Genomic DNA, 17,843 nt, shown 5'->3' with positions numbered 1-17,843 from the left:
TTTCTATTTTTAATTTCCAGATAAACATTGCAACCTTTGTAGTTGGCAGGATGGTCGCCAAGACATAGGGCACACTTAGCTGGAGTATTACGATCCTTTTTGGTGCATTCAGTAGTTTTGTGTGCTCCTGCGCATTTGACGCATCTATAGGGTCTCATGCAGTTATTTTGCGTGTGCCCATATTGTTGGCAACGTTTACATTGTGGCACTGTCTTTTTGCGTTTGGGATCTTCTATGGTCACTATGGTATTATAGATTTGTTTGATTTCTTTAGCCGCTTTGTTATTAGGTCCAGGCTCTAGATTGACAAATAATGTAGATAGAGGGATTTTCTCTGGCCCATACTTAGCATTTATTATTTTCCCTTTGACTTTGTTGCCGGTTTTTTCTATTGCATCATTTATAGCTTCCAGGGGTGTGGTGTGATGTAGGTTTTTTATTACAATCCTGTATGGTCTTTCATTTTTTTGTGTAAAAGTGTGGCCTATAAGATTATGTTCCCTAACTAACTGTATGACCTTTTTGTAGATATCAGCATTATTACATGTAACTCTCATTTGTGTTTTAGTAACTATCTTTAATGAGAAATCTGTTTTTTCGACTACAGTTGCTATAAGGTCAGTTAGCTTCGTGACATCTTTGATTCCATATAAGACAATTGGTGGAGGTCTACTTATTTTGGTTTTGGTGGTTTCCTGTTCGTTGTCTTCTACACGTAGCCCTGAGAATTTGTTGTGAACAGGTACTGCATTTGACTGTGGAGGAGTCACACTCACTCTCCTCCGTTTATTTATCCGAATTTCAGGCACTGATTGCCAATCGTTTTGTGAAGGTTCAGGTGTATCATCCATTTCAGATTCCATCTCAGTGGGTGTATCCTCAGTCTGTGGATTCTCTTTTGAAGTGATGTCTTTATTTCGATTGTTATAAAAGAAGCTAGGGTGGAACGCTTGCTGTATAAGTCTTTTTTTTTTTTTTTTTGCTCACATTATGGTAGGTGGAAGTTATGGGATAACGATGCAATGGATTCCTAGATCATTCCGCATTTTTATAGGAACTAAAGAGATTGCTTTAATAATATGGCCTTTTTACCTTATAGTATTAATCCAACCATGATAATGATAAAATATATGTGGATACGTATTAATGCATTATTCATATTAATTAACTACCTATTTACATTTGAAAATGTAGTCAGTAGTTGAATGCAAACAATACCTATCAGATATGAAATTATTGCGCATTAATTCCTCTCAACAGTACCTATATAGCTTTGTATAAATGGAAATATAATAATATTACTTAGGTATAAATGAAAACGTATATAATATCTGTCTCCCCATTTACCTGTCTGCTAGCTTTTCACACAAAATTTGGTACAAAGATAGCATGGAATTATATGGGCTACTTTTTATGCTGGAAAATTAAAGATTTTCCACGGAATTAATTTACGCGGAAGATCAAATTGTTTGTCCCAAAAAATCAAAGAGCTCCCAAGGAGTAAAAACCTTCATCTACGTGAACGAAGTCACGGGTATCATCTACTTAGTACAGAGATAGCTTGCATCCTGGAGATGGGCATATTATGTATCATGACAAAGAACGAAGAGAACGGGAGAACGTTAAAAAAACTAAATCCACACGGACGAAGTAGCGAGTATTATCTATTTTTAGGGTTCCGTACCTCAAAAGGAAAAACGGAACCCTTATAGGATCACTTTGTTGTCTGTCTGTCTGTCTGTCAAGAAACCTACAGGGTACTTCCCGTTGACCTAGAATCTTGAAATTTGTCAGAACGAGGGGTCTTGTAGCTGGCATTAGGGGAAAAATCTGAAAACCGTGATTTTGTCGTTACATCACACGAAAAAAATTAATTTGTGGTCATAAACTAGGTAATAATTAGTATTTTCAATTTTCGAAGTAAGACAACTAAGTATATCAAGTGGGGTATCATATGAAAGGGCTTTACCTGTGCATTCTAAAACTGATTTTTATTTATTTTTACGAATCATAGTTTTTTAATTATTGTGCAAAATGTCGGAAAAATACGACTGAATTACGGAACCCTCGTTGCGCGAGCCTGACTCGCACTTGGCCGGTTTTTTTGATAATAAAGAAGATGTTCATCTAATATTAAAATTGATACGTTTCGTAACGTTTCAAAACAAGATAAATTTCAGGAAGTAAAACCTGACTAGGTTACTTCTTTAAAAAAATATCACTGGTGACTATAACGGTTTATATTTAAAATACCAATCAAGTATTTCTAGAATCTATATATTATATAGGTAGGTATATACCTACCTACCTATTGTGAATTTTTATTCGATACCAATTAATTATTTATCTCAACTTTATATTTTGTTCTTATCATATTATGTTTTCTTTGTCATAATATTTGCCATATCGAATTTTTGCCATGACGTCATATAACCTATGCCCCTCGGACTTTCGTATTGAAATTGCACTGTTACCTTCCTTCAGCTCCGAAATAAGGTCTGGCGGTCCTGAGATCTTGTTCTTTAGTATTAATCAGTAGGTTCCTTTGCAAATTGCAACGCGACTTGTAACTAACTTCTCAACCGCCAATAAGTTTGATTCTCACTGCATCCGCTTATATATTTCTCTGTAGCCCTCGTACTATATAACATGGAAGGTAATAAAGTGGTTTTGTAACAAAAAAAAATGAGGTAGCTACTTATAAATAAAACGCTTGTTTATTCCATGTAAGGTTTAATGACTATTTGTTCGACCATCTTCTTGCGTCTGTTGTAGATCCACTCCAGCACCAATACAGTCGATGCAATAAAGAAACCTGGAAACATCAAAAAGGTTAAAAGGATCTTATCAGACCCCTTAGTCATTTTGAATTACTTAATGCTTTGAGTTTGAGTTTATCCTATCATCTACTCTTATAATATCTTCCTTATAAATCAGAGCAATTTGTAAGATCTTAGTCACAGAATATATAATAGTATTTAGTCTTATAAACAAAAGATTTGTATGTAAATCTTTGTACCTGTGTAAATTTAACTACACACTTTTACAGAATCTGGAGAGCCTACAAAATTTCATTGAGTTTGGAGTGAGTTTCGAATAAATTCCTTTCAAGTCGCGTCTTATCTAAATATGTAAAAGGAAAAGGTGACTGATGACTGACTGACTGATCTATCAACGCACAGCTCAAACTACTGGACGGATCGGGCTGAAATTTGGCATGCAGAAGCTATTATGACGTGGGCATTCGCTAAGAAAGGGTTTTTGAAATAGGGGTTTGAAATTTGTGTAGTCCACGCGGACGAAGTCGCGAGCATAAGCTAGTTTCAAAAATAAGACGTTTGTTATGTACCTACCTAAAAAGAGCACAAAGAAGGAGCCCTGCATGTCTCTGAGGTTCACGGTGTGGTTGCTGACTTCCTGAGCCGCGGCCGAGGTCTTCCAACACCGGTCGCGCTTCGGCAAGTAAGCGCTCAACCACTTTGCGATGAGCCCCGCTCTGTGCATGCGGTTTATTCTGAAAATAAAATCGGTCAAGTGCGAGTCGGACTCATACATGAAAGGGTTCCGTACCGTACCATCGTACAAGAAATAACACTTTTTAATTTTTTTTTATTTTTATTTTTTTTGTCATTTGTTGAGCGGCAATTATTTTATGTATCTACATTCTACCATCATATCATACCATATGTATCATGTGTCAGTGGTAAGGTTCACGAGGCAAGGCCCGCAGACAGACATACGGACGAACGGACAGCGGAGGCTTCGTAAAAAATGTATGCAGTATTTATCTAATTTCTTCTTGAATCTTAAAAGTTATTATCACTTTTTCATTCATCACTTACTCCTTATTGATAACTGCCAAATAGGGACTCCCAGCCGGCACGATCATCGCCACTTGTTCGTCCATAAACTCTTCTTTACCTGAAACGAATAGATAACTTATTTATTTTAAAGATAAATAAAGCTCAATTCAATGGGGGCAGATCTACATCTTAGCGGCAGAGAAATACCGTTGAGACCCTTTGGAAAGACTGCAGATGCAAAGTTTCAAACGCATTCATTGACCTTATTTTCTACTCTTGTCCTATTTTCTCGTGAGGAAAATCCATCATGGATTCCACCGGCCACGGGGGAGCACAGTGGTTATGTCGGACTTTTACCGACTAAAAACCTTACGAAATTCTATCCCACCGCTACCGACGGAGCACAAAGGGACTAACAACACCTCGTTGTTCCGCCAGCGGACATCCGTCGCAGCAGACCCACCACTGGGGAACTACGTGCCCCCAAACGCCGTTAGAGGCATGCCGGAACCACGGCACGCCAACCAACCCGAGGACCACACTGTGAGCGACGGACCTTGTACTATTGTCCTAGCGCAAGCTTAGGTATTTAAGCCAGTCGTCGTCGTTTTCATCGTTAACCGATAGACATAGACTGCTGGATGGTCTTTGAGAGAGACTTCCACACGCCACGAGCTTGCGCCGTCTGGATCCAGCGACCCCTGTGACTAGTTTGATCTCGATCTATCAATGGAACACCTAGTAGGGCTTTGCTAACGCGGTGCTTTGCGGTGCGAAATCGATATTCTAACTAGTGAGGAGCTTTTCCATCATCATCATGATCAACCCATCGCCGGCTCACTACAGAGCAGGTCTCCTCTCAGAGTGAGAAGGGGTTTGGCCATAGTCTACCACGCTGGCCATGTGCAGATTGGTAGACTTCACACGCCTTTGAGAACATTATGAAGAACTCTCATGGCATGCAGGTCTCCTCACGATGTTTTCCTTCACCGTTAAAGCAAGTGATATTTAATTAATTAAAACGCGTATAACTCCGAAAAGTTAGAGGTGCATGCTCGAACTCCCGACCTCCGATTAGAAAGCGGACGTCCTAACCTTTTTACCGACCTAGTTAGGCTATCACACCTTTTTCGTAGCTTTTAATAGGAGGAGCTTTTTAGTAGCTTTTAATTTCTTTAAAAAAGCCTTGACTTACTGAGAGCAAAGTCACAGGCGTCAGTCTTCAAGGTCTCGGCTCTCATGAGGTACCGCAGCCGCAGCTTCCAGTCGATCAGTGCGTGCCGGTTGTGGCGGACCCGGTTCAGGATACCCGCGCCTTTGGACCAAGTGAAGCCATTAACTAACAGTTTTTACCAGTAGGTATTAATAACTAGCTGATGCCCGCAATTTCGTTAGCGTGGATTTGAGTTTTTAAAAATCCTGTGGGAACCCGTTAATTTTCCGGGATATAAAGTAACCTATGTCACTCTCCAGGTCATTGACTATACCCATACAAAAAATCACGTCAATCCGTTGCGACGTGATTGAAGGACAAACCAACAAACAAACACGCTTTCGCATTTATAATAAGGGTAATGATTAATTATTTTCATTCATTCATTTATTAATTAAAATTATTACTGAAAACTGAGAGATCTAAGACGTCGGTCGTCGCGTCGGCCTGTTAGTTGGAAGGTGCATTTTAACACGATGAATGCGAAACGGGGTGTAAAAGCTGGAAGAAACCTTTGTTTAATTTATTATTACTTTGTAACTACAATTTTGGTACATGAATAATAAAAATAAATAAAACGCCTCGTACGTGTCTTACATGCAGTGGGCGTAACATTAATTTGGTTCAATGTAGGAAAGAGATGATTATATACCTAAAGTGACTACTACTATTACACCAGAGTACTGTGGTATACCTACCTTACTACGGGGTTTTTCAACTGAAGAGAAAAAGTTTTATCACTGCGAAATCGGTGAAGGAAAACATCGTGAAGAAATCTGTATCCAAGCGCCATTGTAACGTCGTATCTAAGCGCCCATCTGCTCTGCCGATAATACTTGTACAAGTGTTGTTTCCAAGTTGTAGTTTGCAAGGATAGAACAATTCTCACCGGAGCTGGCAGCCATGTTGCCCTCAACGGCACCTGTAGCAGATGTCATCTCGGCTCGCTTTAGAAGAGACACGTATTTTGGCTCGTCCGAATTCTGTAATATAAAGGTTTTTATCCATATCTAGTTAATAAATATTATGAATGCCAGAGTGTGCCTGTCTGTCTGCTAGGTTTTAATGAGCCACCTGTTTAACTGATTTTGACGGGGCTTGCATAACGAGGACGGGGCTACATTTGTCCCGGAAAATCAAGGAGTTCCCACGGAATTTCTAAAAACCTAAACCCATGTGGACAAAGTGGTGGGCATTAGTTAGTTATAAATGAAAGGAAAAATTGACCGACTGCCATATTTTATCAATATACCACTAGGTGTATGAACTTGACATTTTTCACGCAGGCTCTATAAGGTATAGACAGACTCAATTTGAGAATTTCTAAATCCACGCGGACGGAGTCGCAAGCATGAGCTATATAAATCGATCAGTAAAATATTTTCGTACAACAATCCGTATAATAAGTCTCTAACATCTTAATCCTAATTTCTAATCCTAATATTCCTAATATTAATATTTTAAATGTGAAAGTGTGAATGTTGTTGTGAAAGTGGGGATGTTTAGATGTTTGTTATTCAATCACACAAAAACGGCTGAACGGATTTGGATGAACTTTGGAATGGAGATAGATTATACTCTGGATTAACACATAGGCTACTTTTTATCCCGGAAAATCAAAGAGTTCCCGCAGGATTTTGAAAAATGTAAATCCACGCGGACGAAGTTGTGGGCATCAGCTAGTTATATAATATGTATAGCAACCTACCTTCAACTGAGTTTCCAAGAAAGAGCCCTGCTTGATCGACCACGTGTAGCTCTTACTCTCCAGCAACTCCGACACGGTGGTGACGGGGATCTCGAACTTGGGGAAGGTGAGGAAGGCGACCAGGTTGCCGGAGTACGTGGTCACCACCACCAGCACCACTATCCACCATGTGCCCACCACTAGACGACCGCTGTCGGCGCGCGGTAGGTACATGCCTCCTGGTTAACAAAAGTTAAAACTACTACAGTACCCGGCAGTAAATATTGTACATATCGACCTTTAGAAAGAGATAGTGGTTTCGTAGAGCGTTGTCTCTGACATTGAGACCGACAAAACGTCACATAGGTATGAGTGACAGAGACAACGCTGTATGAAGCCAAAACCTCTTTTTAATAGTCGATGTACAATATAATGATGCGAAATCGCGAGCATAAGCTAGTTAATAATTAGAGCCTCAATAGCTCAACCGGTAAAGGAGTGGACTGAAAACCGAAAGGTCGACGGTTCAAACCCCGCCCGTTGCACTATTGTCGTACCTACTCCTAGCACAAGCCTGACGCTTAGTTGGAGAGGAAAGAGGAATATTTATTGACACTTTATTGCACACAACACAAAGTAAACATTGAAAAAACACAATACAGGATCTTATTCTAATAGATGTAGCATGCAAAGGCGGCCTTATCGCTAAAGCGATCTCTTCCAGGCTATTCCAGGAATATTAGTCATTTAACATGGTTAATATTCTTTAAAAAAAAAAACCTGCCGGCTAATAGGGTAGCCAGTGAATCAGGCTTAGTGAACTATGCAGAGGGCTATGACAGGCGTTTCCCTGAAGTATAAGAACCAAAATGAGGAAATCAGTAAGAGAACTTTACAAGGCAGAAAAAAGAGATCTCTACCTTGCTGCAGCAAAGCTCCGTAGATGTACCACAGGCAGTTGTGAATGGTGGACAGTCCTCCTTCGCGGGACATCTCCATCGCCTCGTAGTAGGGGCTCAGTCGATGCACCACGTACAGCATTGGGCCCATTAGTATTACTGCGAAGCCTAGGCAGAGCCAAGTCTGTGGACAAAATAGCTAAGTATATTCATTTGTTGACTTTTAACTTGAAAAATTTAACTTGTGCAAAAACCGGAGCTTTTGAGAATGAGTTATTCCCGGCGCGTGAAGTTTTCATTTAAAGATTCATAAACACCTGAATCTAGATCTGCGATTCAGTAGGTCCTTCAGGCAAAAGGCTATGGCACCGTGGCGGTGTTTGGAGACTGTTTTGTTTATTTGTTATTATTTATCTTATCGCTGTTATGTCACATTGACTAAACTCTCGGTAGGCATTTTTAAAACGTTGTAGTAGTACTTCGGATTTGTGATCTTTATTAAATTAATAGAGCGTCTGAAATGGAAATCGGAGCCATTCGTTTCGTGGTTTTTACCTAAAGGTGCTTACCTAAATATTTGCTAAAACTTGCAGAAATTCACTTATTGGGAATGTTTACACAGTTTGCCTGCCAACTTTATTGCACTTCGCTTTAGCTTATAAAATAACTTACGTCAGTGGTAAAAGGCAGCAGAAACAGAAGCGCCCTGCTCATCTCCCTCGGTCGAGCGATGATGAAGGAATACGGCTGCGTGCTGACTGGTATAGTGTAATTTATTCCTGCAGAAAACGGTGGAAAATTATTGTGAGGCGCAACGCTGGTGAGGAGCGGAGTCGTAAGCGCAACATCTTTTTGATCCCATCCTTGTCGCCAAATGATTTGATTACCTAATTGAAACGACCTGTCTATGCAAACACCCGTTTATTACTGGATCATTGGTTAGGGTTACACTAGCGCGCCAGTGTCGTAGATACATTGATAGGTGTGCATATACATCATAATAAGTCGAACTCAGCTTTATTCACTTTACAGATTGAAATTGCTATAAAAAACCCTTACACGAAGTATGGGCCGTACCTCAAGGCTGTCTTATCACCACAGAACATGTGAGATGTAGCTAAGCGGTTAGCGAGATTAAAACTAAGCTATGAAACTATGTGTAGGCACTAGGCATAGAAGATATAATAGTACTGTAGGTCTATTTCCAACAAAGCTACAGTACGCGGCCGAAAGTGATGACTATCGGCCTTTAGAATGACATTTCATCATTGTAGAGCGTTGTATCTGTCACTCCATACCCATATGACGCTTTGTTGGCCTCAACGACCGAGACAGTGCTCTACAAATCTGCTGTCTGCTTCTAAAGATAACGCGGAGCGGGTAAGATGAGTGCTATACATCTGAATTGCGCTTTGCGCAATGTAGCTGTGCGAGGAAGTTGCAGGACACGAGCTATATCTCTTCCCATAGCGACACCCCATCGCATGCTTAGGTCATATCAGTCCAATGGCTTTATTTGGCCCACTTGCATCAAATGACACATACCTTGATTGTGGTCAGAGAGAACTGTGAAAACCGCCACAGCCAGCGCAGCCTGTCCTTTTGAGATGGCTGTCATGGTCAGCATTGAAATGGTGCTTGCTGACATCTAAGTTGGAATTTTTTTCAATTTCAATTTCAATTTATTTATTTGTTTACAAAGATAAATGACTTTTGCAATTTTTTACTCCTTACGAATAATTCCAGTAATATCATGCTAGTTTAACAATATCCTGCCAAAGGAGTGCTTAGACACTCGTACTAAGATAAAAGAAAGACTCGTACTTAGAAATACAACGAAATAGCAATAAAAAATCGGTCAAGTGCGAGTAAGTAATCCCTGTCGATATAGAACTCGTAGATTTTGTAGGTAGCCTTGAAAGTCTGAATTACTGGTGCTTGTAAATCACCGATGATTTAATTTATTCCATTCAGTTATGCATCATTCATAATCTAATTATTATAAACCAACTGAGCCCGCACTTTATTCAAATTAGAAAGCGGGAAGCGCGTTTAAATTGGTCTGATAGTACGATACGGTACGATCCTTTAGGACCTTTACGCACTGCATGCGATCCGGATCCGAGATTTCTCGATCCGGATCGCATGCAGTGCGTAAAGTAGACGTAAAACCTATGGATTTCGACTTTGTAGCGTCTCTGTCACTCATACCTATGTGACGTTTGTCGGTCTTAACGACAGAGGCAACGCTGCGCTGTACAAAACCGCACTCTCTTTCTGAAGGTCTATGTTACGGAACCCTAAATAAATAAGAAAAAAAGGAAATATAGATACGCACATCTCTTGCTGTTTCGTTAGAATTGCTATGCCTGATATTATCAGGAAGAAGAATCCGAATTCTGAAAGGAATATTATTTTTATCACAAAAATTTAAAGTTATGATTATATTTTTTTTATTATCTTAAATATATACCAACCAACACCAACACCAGTCGCGGCTTTTTGTCTAGTGCTTTGGTCTGGAAGTGTGGTGTGAATTATTCGCTTTTTTTTGTCTAAATAAAAAACAAAAAAAAAAAAAAATATATAAAAGGAAAAGGTGACTGACTGACTGACTGACTGACTGACTGACTGATCTATCAACGCACAGCTCAAACTACTGGACGGATCGGGCTGAAATTTGGCATGCAGATTGCTATTATGACGTAGGCGTCCGCTAAGAAAGGATTTTTGAAAATTCAACTCCTAAGGGGGTGAAATAGGGGTTTGAAATGTATGTAGTCCACGCGGACGAAGTCGCGAGCATAAGCTAGTTAGGTATATATTAAACAAAAAACTGCCTATCGATGGTTAAGCCTGTGGCCTCCTAGTCAGGGGGTTCTATCCCGGGCATGCAGCTCTAACTTTTCGGTGTCATGGGTGTTTTAAGCAATTAAGTAGTACAAACACTCAAACACCGTTAAAGCAAGTTTGCCTTAACGGTGAATGAAGGAAAACATCGTGAGGTATCCTTGGGTATCCTGTATGCCTGACAGTTCGCCATGATGATCTCAAATGTGAGTATGCCAATCTGCACTTGGCCAGCGTGGTGCCTAAACCCTTCTCATTCAGAGAGGAGACCCGCTTCGATAAAGCGGTGAAGGAAAACATCATGAGTAATCCTGCATGCTTGGCTCCGTAATGATCCCAAATGTGAGTATGCCAATCTGCACTTGGCCATGGTGGCCATCTTTGTCATCAAAAGAAGAAGCCCGTGCTCAGTAGTGAGCTGGCGATCGATTGAGACTTGAGATAATGAAGATGCCCTAAACTTTGACTTACGTAAAATTTTTATTCTTTGCCAGTTGATTCACAATGTCGAACAACAAGCCGCTGTAATTTGTGATGGAACCAGAGGTGTTTTGATGCAAGATGGTCCACGGAGGATTCTGAAAACAAATGAAATGACATATTTCTGTTCGTCCGTCTCTCCGTCCGACTGTCTGGGAGCGGGCCGCGTCTCATGAACCGTAATAGGTAGAGAGTTGAAAGTTACACAAATGTTTTATTGCCGCTATAACAACAAAAATTTCAAAATCGGCCATACAAATTAAAAAAAATTAAAAAGTACATAGGTGCCATCTTAGTGGAACCCTTAGTGTGCGAGTCCGACTAGTACCTGACCAGTTTTATTTGCACTGACTTTCCTACATTTTATATGATTGTCACTATTCAGATTCAAGGATATTGATTTCGGTTTCACAAATTCCTATGCAAAAAAAAAACGTGTTATTCGTGGAGACTTACATGATACGTTATAATAGGCAGCTCTTTCCCTCTGAATCCATGTTCCACGTGAGGGAAGAGAACATCATCAAACTTGAATCCGTCAATAGGACGCCAGGCACCCACCTGCAAATTACGATCTTAGCTTGAACTTAACTCCAGTTTTTAGATAAGACTTAATTCCAATTTTTCCCCAGCAGTAGTTTTCCCCTCCAATTTTTATATGGGAATAGGTAAATTCACTTCAAGAGTGAATAGCCATCTTCTAGGCAAGCGCGCTCCATCTTAGTCTGTATCATCACTAAAGTTGCCAGCAGGTCTGATTGCAGCCAAGCGCTAGTCTATAAATTAAAAAAAAAACTTTCTGCAAAGGGTGATTTTCACTGACTCGTTGGTTTAGTTTAGTTGGCATATTCGACTCAAGTTCCGAGTTGTCCCAAAAAAGCTAAATTGGGCTATTTCTGAAAAAGCAATACCAGCCCATTCCCAGTTGGAAAATAAAATCTTATAATCATCAGCTTAACCCATCATGGTCTATAGCTTAACACTGGTCTCCTCTCAGAATGAGAAGGCCCTCGTCACGCTGGCCAGAATTCACCCAGCTTTGAGAACATTATGGAGAACTCTCAGGCATGCAGGTTTTCTGTGGATATTTTACCTTCACTGTTACAAATGGTCTTCTTCACCGATAGTTCTGGGAGTAAATTAGTGTAGAAACAATTTCTACGACTAATATTAATCACATCTCTTACATGTAACAGCTCCGTATGGTTGATTTCGGTACGTTTGGTTGCATTTGTCTTGTTGCCCTTGGACATTTTTCGCTCAAGACTTTGTCCTCGGTACGTGGCGCCCCAAGTATCGCCTGCTTTCACTTGCCAAGAGGTACAGTTCCCGCATACGCTCTTAAGTGATATGAATTGCTGCGGAAAAGACCATAATTTCTGTGGATTTCGATTGCAAAACATACATTTTGAGACCACGGTCATAAATTTTATAGAATTTTAATGCTAGGATCCAAATTATGAGCCTATACTGAATGATAGCAGTTCGTAGGATGGCTAACAAAAGTCATAGGAATTAAAACATTCAAAAGTACCTGCATATGCCTGAGCAACGTATCTCTACGCTGTAATTTAGTAGGTCTTATAGCTTCCCATTCCTCGTCAGACACCTGGGCAGCCACGTCGAACTCCTCTTGAACTGCCGCGTCCAAAGCCGAAATAAACGCATCCATCAGTTCTTGAGCATAGCAGAGCAGTCCATTCTGAAAACAAATTTTGTATTTACTATAACACAAAACTCATAAGTTCGTAACAAGGACTGACAAATAAACATACTTTTCGAGGCATGGATAATTGGCCAAATGGCCAAAGCCACAGTTTTAAAACCACCAATCCTATTGACTGATATAACTACTTACACACAGTATATCTTCAGGAAAATCTTATTATAAAGAAGATTCAGTAGTAAGCAGTTGTCTAAAACGCAAGATACTGACTTTCTAAAAAATACACGTCACAAATAAGGTCAGTAGAAAAAGTAAACATTTGCATCCTAAAAATAATAAGAACTACCTTACACTCCTCGTCTACTTACAAATCTAGACTCACTCATTGAGACTGTTAGTTCTTACACGGAAGCTGGAGCGACTGATTAAGTAGAAGAATTTCCTCTTAAAAGACCAAAAGCTAAGCATAAACTCCTGGGCAAAGAGGCGTAAAAAGAAGCAGATTCTCTTCTCTCCTTACTCCTCGTCCCATTAAATACATAGGCGATGCTCTCTCCGCGCGCCTGTGTGTGTTGGATACCACGTACAGCCACTGCACCTGTGGGTGTGATATGAGCAGATTCCCTCCTCACCTTACACTCTTCGTCATTGTCAGTGGCATTGAACACATAGGCGATGTTCTCGCCCTCGTACATGTCGCTGATCACGTTGCGCATGCTCCCCGCGCGGCTGTGTGTGTCGGATACCACGTAGAGCCACTGCGCCTGTGTGTGTGACATGAGCAGGTTGCGGGCAGTCTCCATCAACGTGCTCAATACATCCGTTGTCACTATTGCTACGAAGTTTTCTCCTAAAATATAAAATAATTGATTGTGACGGTCTCCCTTGATTACAGATACTAGATGACGTTATTCGCACTCATGCGAAAAGGATCACGCAACAATCATGCACTGCAAGCCTAAGACCGTTGACGGTTAAATTTACAACGATGTTACTAGATGGCGCCACAGATATCTTGCCTGCGATGCCTGAATTGCGCTAACGGAATCATGTTCAGAAGACTATATAAGTAGGTATACAAGTTCCAAGATACAATGATTGAACCCATGTTGGACCGTGGACGAGCTGGACTCTGAGCATAGCATCTCCTCGGAGGAAGACCTTCCTATTATTACGGTCGAGCCTAAATATACTTGGGACCAGAAACTAAGTTCCACCATACAAAACTGTGTATCCACACATCATTATCAAAATGCAAAGTCAATGGACCTTACCAGGTTACCAGAAGACCTAAGTTCACCAAAGAAAACAAACAGAGTTACTTTTGTACAGTTAAACTTTTGTATAGCTAAACTTTTGTAAGTAGATGTAGATCAGCACCAATCGAGAGGCAATCAAATTCTTACCAATATATTTAACAGGTAACTTCGACAGCACTCTGTAGACCTCCTTGCGCCTCAAGTACTCGTTCACCTCGTGCTTCATCTTGTACACCGTCACCGATACGGAGTGCACATCCTCATCATTTATCTCAGATGACAGGGATTTCACCACGCGGGAAACCATATCACGATCTGAAAGTTATATAATGTAAAATCTATGGCATCTGTGTCGTGGATAGACGTCCACTTCTGGACTTAGGTTCAGAGAGCCCCACACGTTAAAGTCTACTTTTGAATCGTCAAATATATATACCACTATTTCGGAATGTTTTTAGCGAAAAGCGCAGAGTTGGCACACTCTCCAATAGGGCAGACGACATCAAGCGAGTCGCAAGGGACCCGCATGATTCAGGCGATGCAAGACCGTGGCGTGTGGAAGACTCTACAAGAGACCTATGTCCAGCAGTGGACGTCTATCGGTTGACGTCATCATTAGATGACGATGATGTTTGGTAGAAATGAAAGATCAAAGAACTCGAAGAAAATTATAAGCCAACAATAGGTTAGAGATTATTAATACCTAATTCAGATGATGATTAGTTTTTTTTTCCTAACTATTGTGTTCACGAACTACCTATCTATCTATATATAAAAGAAAAAGCTGACTGACAGACTGATGTATCAACGTACAGCTCGGAATCGGGATTCAGACAGATCCGGCTGAAATTTGGCATGAAGATAGCTATTACGCACGTAGACATTCCTAGCGGATGCAAAAGGATTTTTGACCTTTCAGTGTAATCCGCCAAAAGGATATATGCTGGTTGTAACTAAAACATGTATTCTTACTCAACGTATTATCATGCAAAATTATCGCAGACTTCCAATGAAAAGCCTTCCGTGTCCTGAAATCTAGCAACAGCTGTGGCAGCTCTTGCCCCGGATCCGCGAAGGTCACGGTGATGGCAGAATCTGATGGCAGACGGGGACAGTCGACTTCTGTCAACGCGAATAGTAAGAGCTGCTCCTCTTCGGTCCTTGAGAATAATGACCAGGTGTCTTCGCATGAGGCCACGCTGAACACTGCTAGAAAACCTAAAAAAGTGTAAAAAATAATTAATCCATCTTAGACTACGTACCGTAGTTAGACGTAGCATACTGCATAGGAATTTTGCTTTGAACTGCATTTTGGATGTCTAAATTAAAAAATTGCACTTTCAGAATAGTGTAAATTGGACCTTGTCATGTATAACCTATGAATAACCTTGAAAAATTTAAATATAAGATTTTCATTTGTTTTTGCTATTTAATTTTAAAATCCTTAGTTGCAATTACCTACTGATAAATGTGCTGTAAGTGTGACTTGTCCGTTCGTCCATAGCTGCTCAACGCATAAGCTATTATGGAGTCGGCAAGAGCCATTGTACAGCATCATTTTGACTTCGATTTTAATTTTGGTTTGTTGGTTGGTTAGGTTTGTCCTTCAATCACGGCGCAACGGAGCAACGGATCGACGTGATTTTTTGCATGGGCATAGTTTAAGACCTGGAGAGTGACATAGGCTACTTTTTATCCCGGAAAATCAAGGAGTTCCCACGGGATTTTCAAAACCTAAATCCACGTGTACGAAGTCGCGGGCATCAGCTAGTTAAATTAATTAATTTTAATTTTGAGATGGTTCGTCCCGTTCAAGGAGCCATAGTTTGTGCCTGCCTTCTCAGAATGATTGGGATTCAGGTTTCTCTCACCTTTCTTGAGACTAATGGCCGTCCAGGAGAAGTAATGAACATTAACTCCGCCGTGCTTGAGCTCGACTCGCTTTAACTCCTTGATGTAGTCTTTCAGCTGGTCCAGCACTGATTGGTAGTCTTCACCCAGGAACTGCTGGTCTAGCACCACGGCTGATTTGATGAGTTACCAGGTTTAAAATATATACCTATACTACGCGTCAGGTCAAGTTGGCAGTCGGGGAGGGAGCGCCTCGCACACCCGCACAGCCCCCACGCAAACCCGGTGCGGGCATGTGCGAATGACGTGCGGGCGTGCAGGGCGTCCCCCCGCCACATACCCCGATTGCCATCTCAACCTGTCGCGGAACTAATATAGTTTAACATAGGGAATTTTCTGAATAAGAAACAATTTGGCCAATAAACTAATTTACTTTACTTGGTACGGTTCCTTGGAAGCAAAGTGAAAAGAAGTTAGTTCATTTTTTCTTTCACTCGTAGAATCTAATAAATGTAAAATCTAAAAATACATAGAATCTAAAATCTAATAATGTATGTAAGAACTGTGGTGTGTACATTTTTTAAATAAGTTTAGAACTACTCGTAAGAAAGAAGAAATGCGCTGATCTGAGAAAACAAAAAACTCAGCCGAGTTTCTTTTTACTATCAACATTTCACAATATCCTTCTTTTTTTTATTCCACTGCAAGTTAGCCCTTGACTGCTATCTCACCTGGTGGTAAGTGATGATTCAGTATAAAATGGAAGCTGGCTGATTTGGAAGGAGACAGGAGTATGCAGTTTATATTAAACCCATGTCACTTATAGGTTTCTACACGGCCTCCGAACGGAACGCAATCCCTTAAAATTCTTACCAATAGAAGCGTTCGCAGTAATCAGTGACGGAAAATCTTCCGCTCGCCCATGTCCGAACAAACCAAACACAATGAGAAAAGTCCATAATTTCATTTTGCCCCGCGAAAGCTCTACCTTTCAACACTTTGTATGAAGTTCTAGTCATAATTCGCGTAAAAAACGTTATTATTTCTAATCAAAAGCTGTTATTTTATTTATCGTTTAATTAGAAGTATTGGAAATGGGAGCTCAGGTGGGCCATGTTAACATTTCATGAGAGTTCGCGTGAATGGTAGACTGAGCTTTCTTTATGTATCTAGTTTTTAGAGAAAAGTAGGTCTATACGGGATGTGTAAAAATTTTACCTTGTCTTTTTTGAACAAAAAGATTAGCCGTAATCATCATTATAAACTCTCATATTTTTTTAAGAATATTAGCCTTGTTAAATGACTAATATTCCCCTTTCCTCTCCAACTAAGCGTCAAGCTTGTGCTAGGAGTAGGTACGACAATAGTGCAACGGGCGGGGTTTGAACCGTCAACCTTTCGGTTTTCAGTTCACTCCTTTACCGGTTGAGCTATTGGAGGCTCTAATTATTAACTAGCTTATGCTCGCGACTTCGTCCGCGTGGACTACACAAATTTCAAACCCCTATTTTACCCCCATAGGGGTTGAATTTTCAAAAATCCTTTCTTAGCGGATACCTACGTCATAATAGCTATCTGCAAGCCAAATTTCAGCCCGATCCGTCCAGTAGTTTGAGCTGTTCGTTGATAGATCAGTCAGTCAGTCTGTCACCCTTTCCTTTTATTTATATTTAGATACCTAAATGGTTTTATTAAGCTTGCTTTGTATATGTACTGTGTGGGTCAAATCTAGTAATTGAAAAAAAAGTGACAGGTACCTAGACCTACCCATATAAAATGCGGTAGGTAGGTAGTTTCTTTGTTTGTTTGTCTTTTTATTACGTTGTAACGAGGCAGCCGACGTGATTTTTTGCAGTTCAAAACCTGGAGAGATAGACGAATAGACAGACGGATAGACAGCGGAGGCAATTAGTAATAGGGTCCTTCGGGTAAGTCGTACCTGCCCTAAAAGTATTTATGCATGAAAAAGATAAAACCAAATAAAATCGGAATAAAAATAAAATTTAAGCACCCTATAGTTTCTCGGAGCCGTCTCGTGAAAGGTCGTGCGCATGAAAAATTCAGTTACTAGAATTACTAAAAGGCACACTTGGCCACTTTCATTACGCGGCTTAATTTACACGTCATTCAAAATA

General features: G+C 40.3%; 1 protein-coding gene across 1 annotated transcript; it reads right to left on the bottom strand.

The window, feature by feature from the left end:
• Window positions 1–2,705: 2,705 nt before the first annotated feature.
• Window positions 2,706–15,881, bottom strand: Ir93a (Ionotropic receptor 93a). Its single transcript, XM_034973066.2, has 18 exons — window positions 15,729–15,881; window positions 14,830–15,075; window positions 14,005–14,172; window positions 13,231–13,448; window positions 12,467–12,634; window positions 12,120–12,290; window positions 11,389–11,493; window positions 10,924–11,030; window positions 9,941–10,001; window positions 9,148–9,250; window positions 8,275–8,381; window positions 7,624–7,786; window positions 6,725–6,942; window positions 5,906–5,999; window positions 4,999–5,118; window positions 3,843–3,921; window positions 3,354–3,514; window positions 2,706–2,815 (listed from the first exon to the last, which is right to left on the bottom strand). Exons 3-18 carry the CDS (start codon window positions 14,162–14,164, stop codon window positions 2,718–2,720), a joined length of 2,133 nt encoding a protein of 710 aa, XP_034828957.2. The 5' UTR covers window positions 14,165–14,172; window positions 14,830–15,075; window positions 15,729–15,881; the 3' UTR covers window positions 2,706–2,717.
• Window positions 15,882–17,843: the final 1,962 nt, after the last annotated feature.

Source organism: Maniola hyperantus, chromosome 11 (genome assembly GCF_902806685.2).
Source record: "Maniola hyperantus chromosome 11, iAphHyp1.2, whole genome shotgun sequence".
Lineage (NCBI taxonomy): Eukaryota > Metazoa > Arthropoda > Insecta > Lepidoptera > Nymphalidae > Maniola > Maniola hyperantus.
The sequence above is the reverse complement of the archived record's forward strand: the minus strand, read 5'-3'. Positions and strand labels throughout refer to the sequence as shown.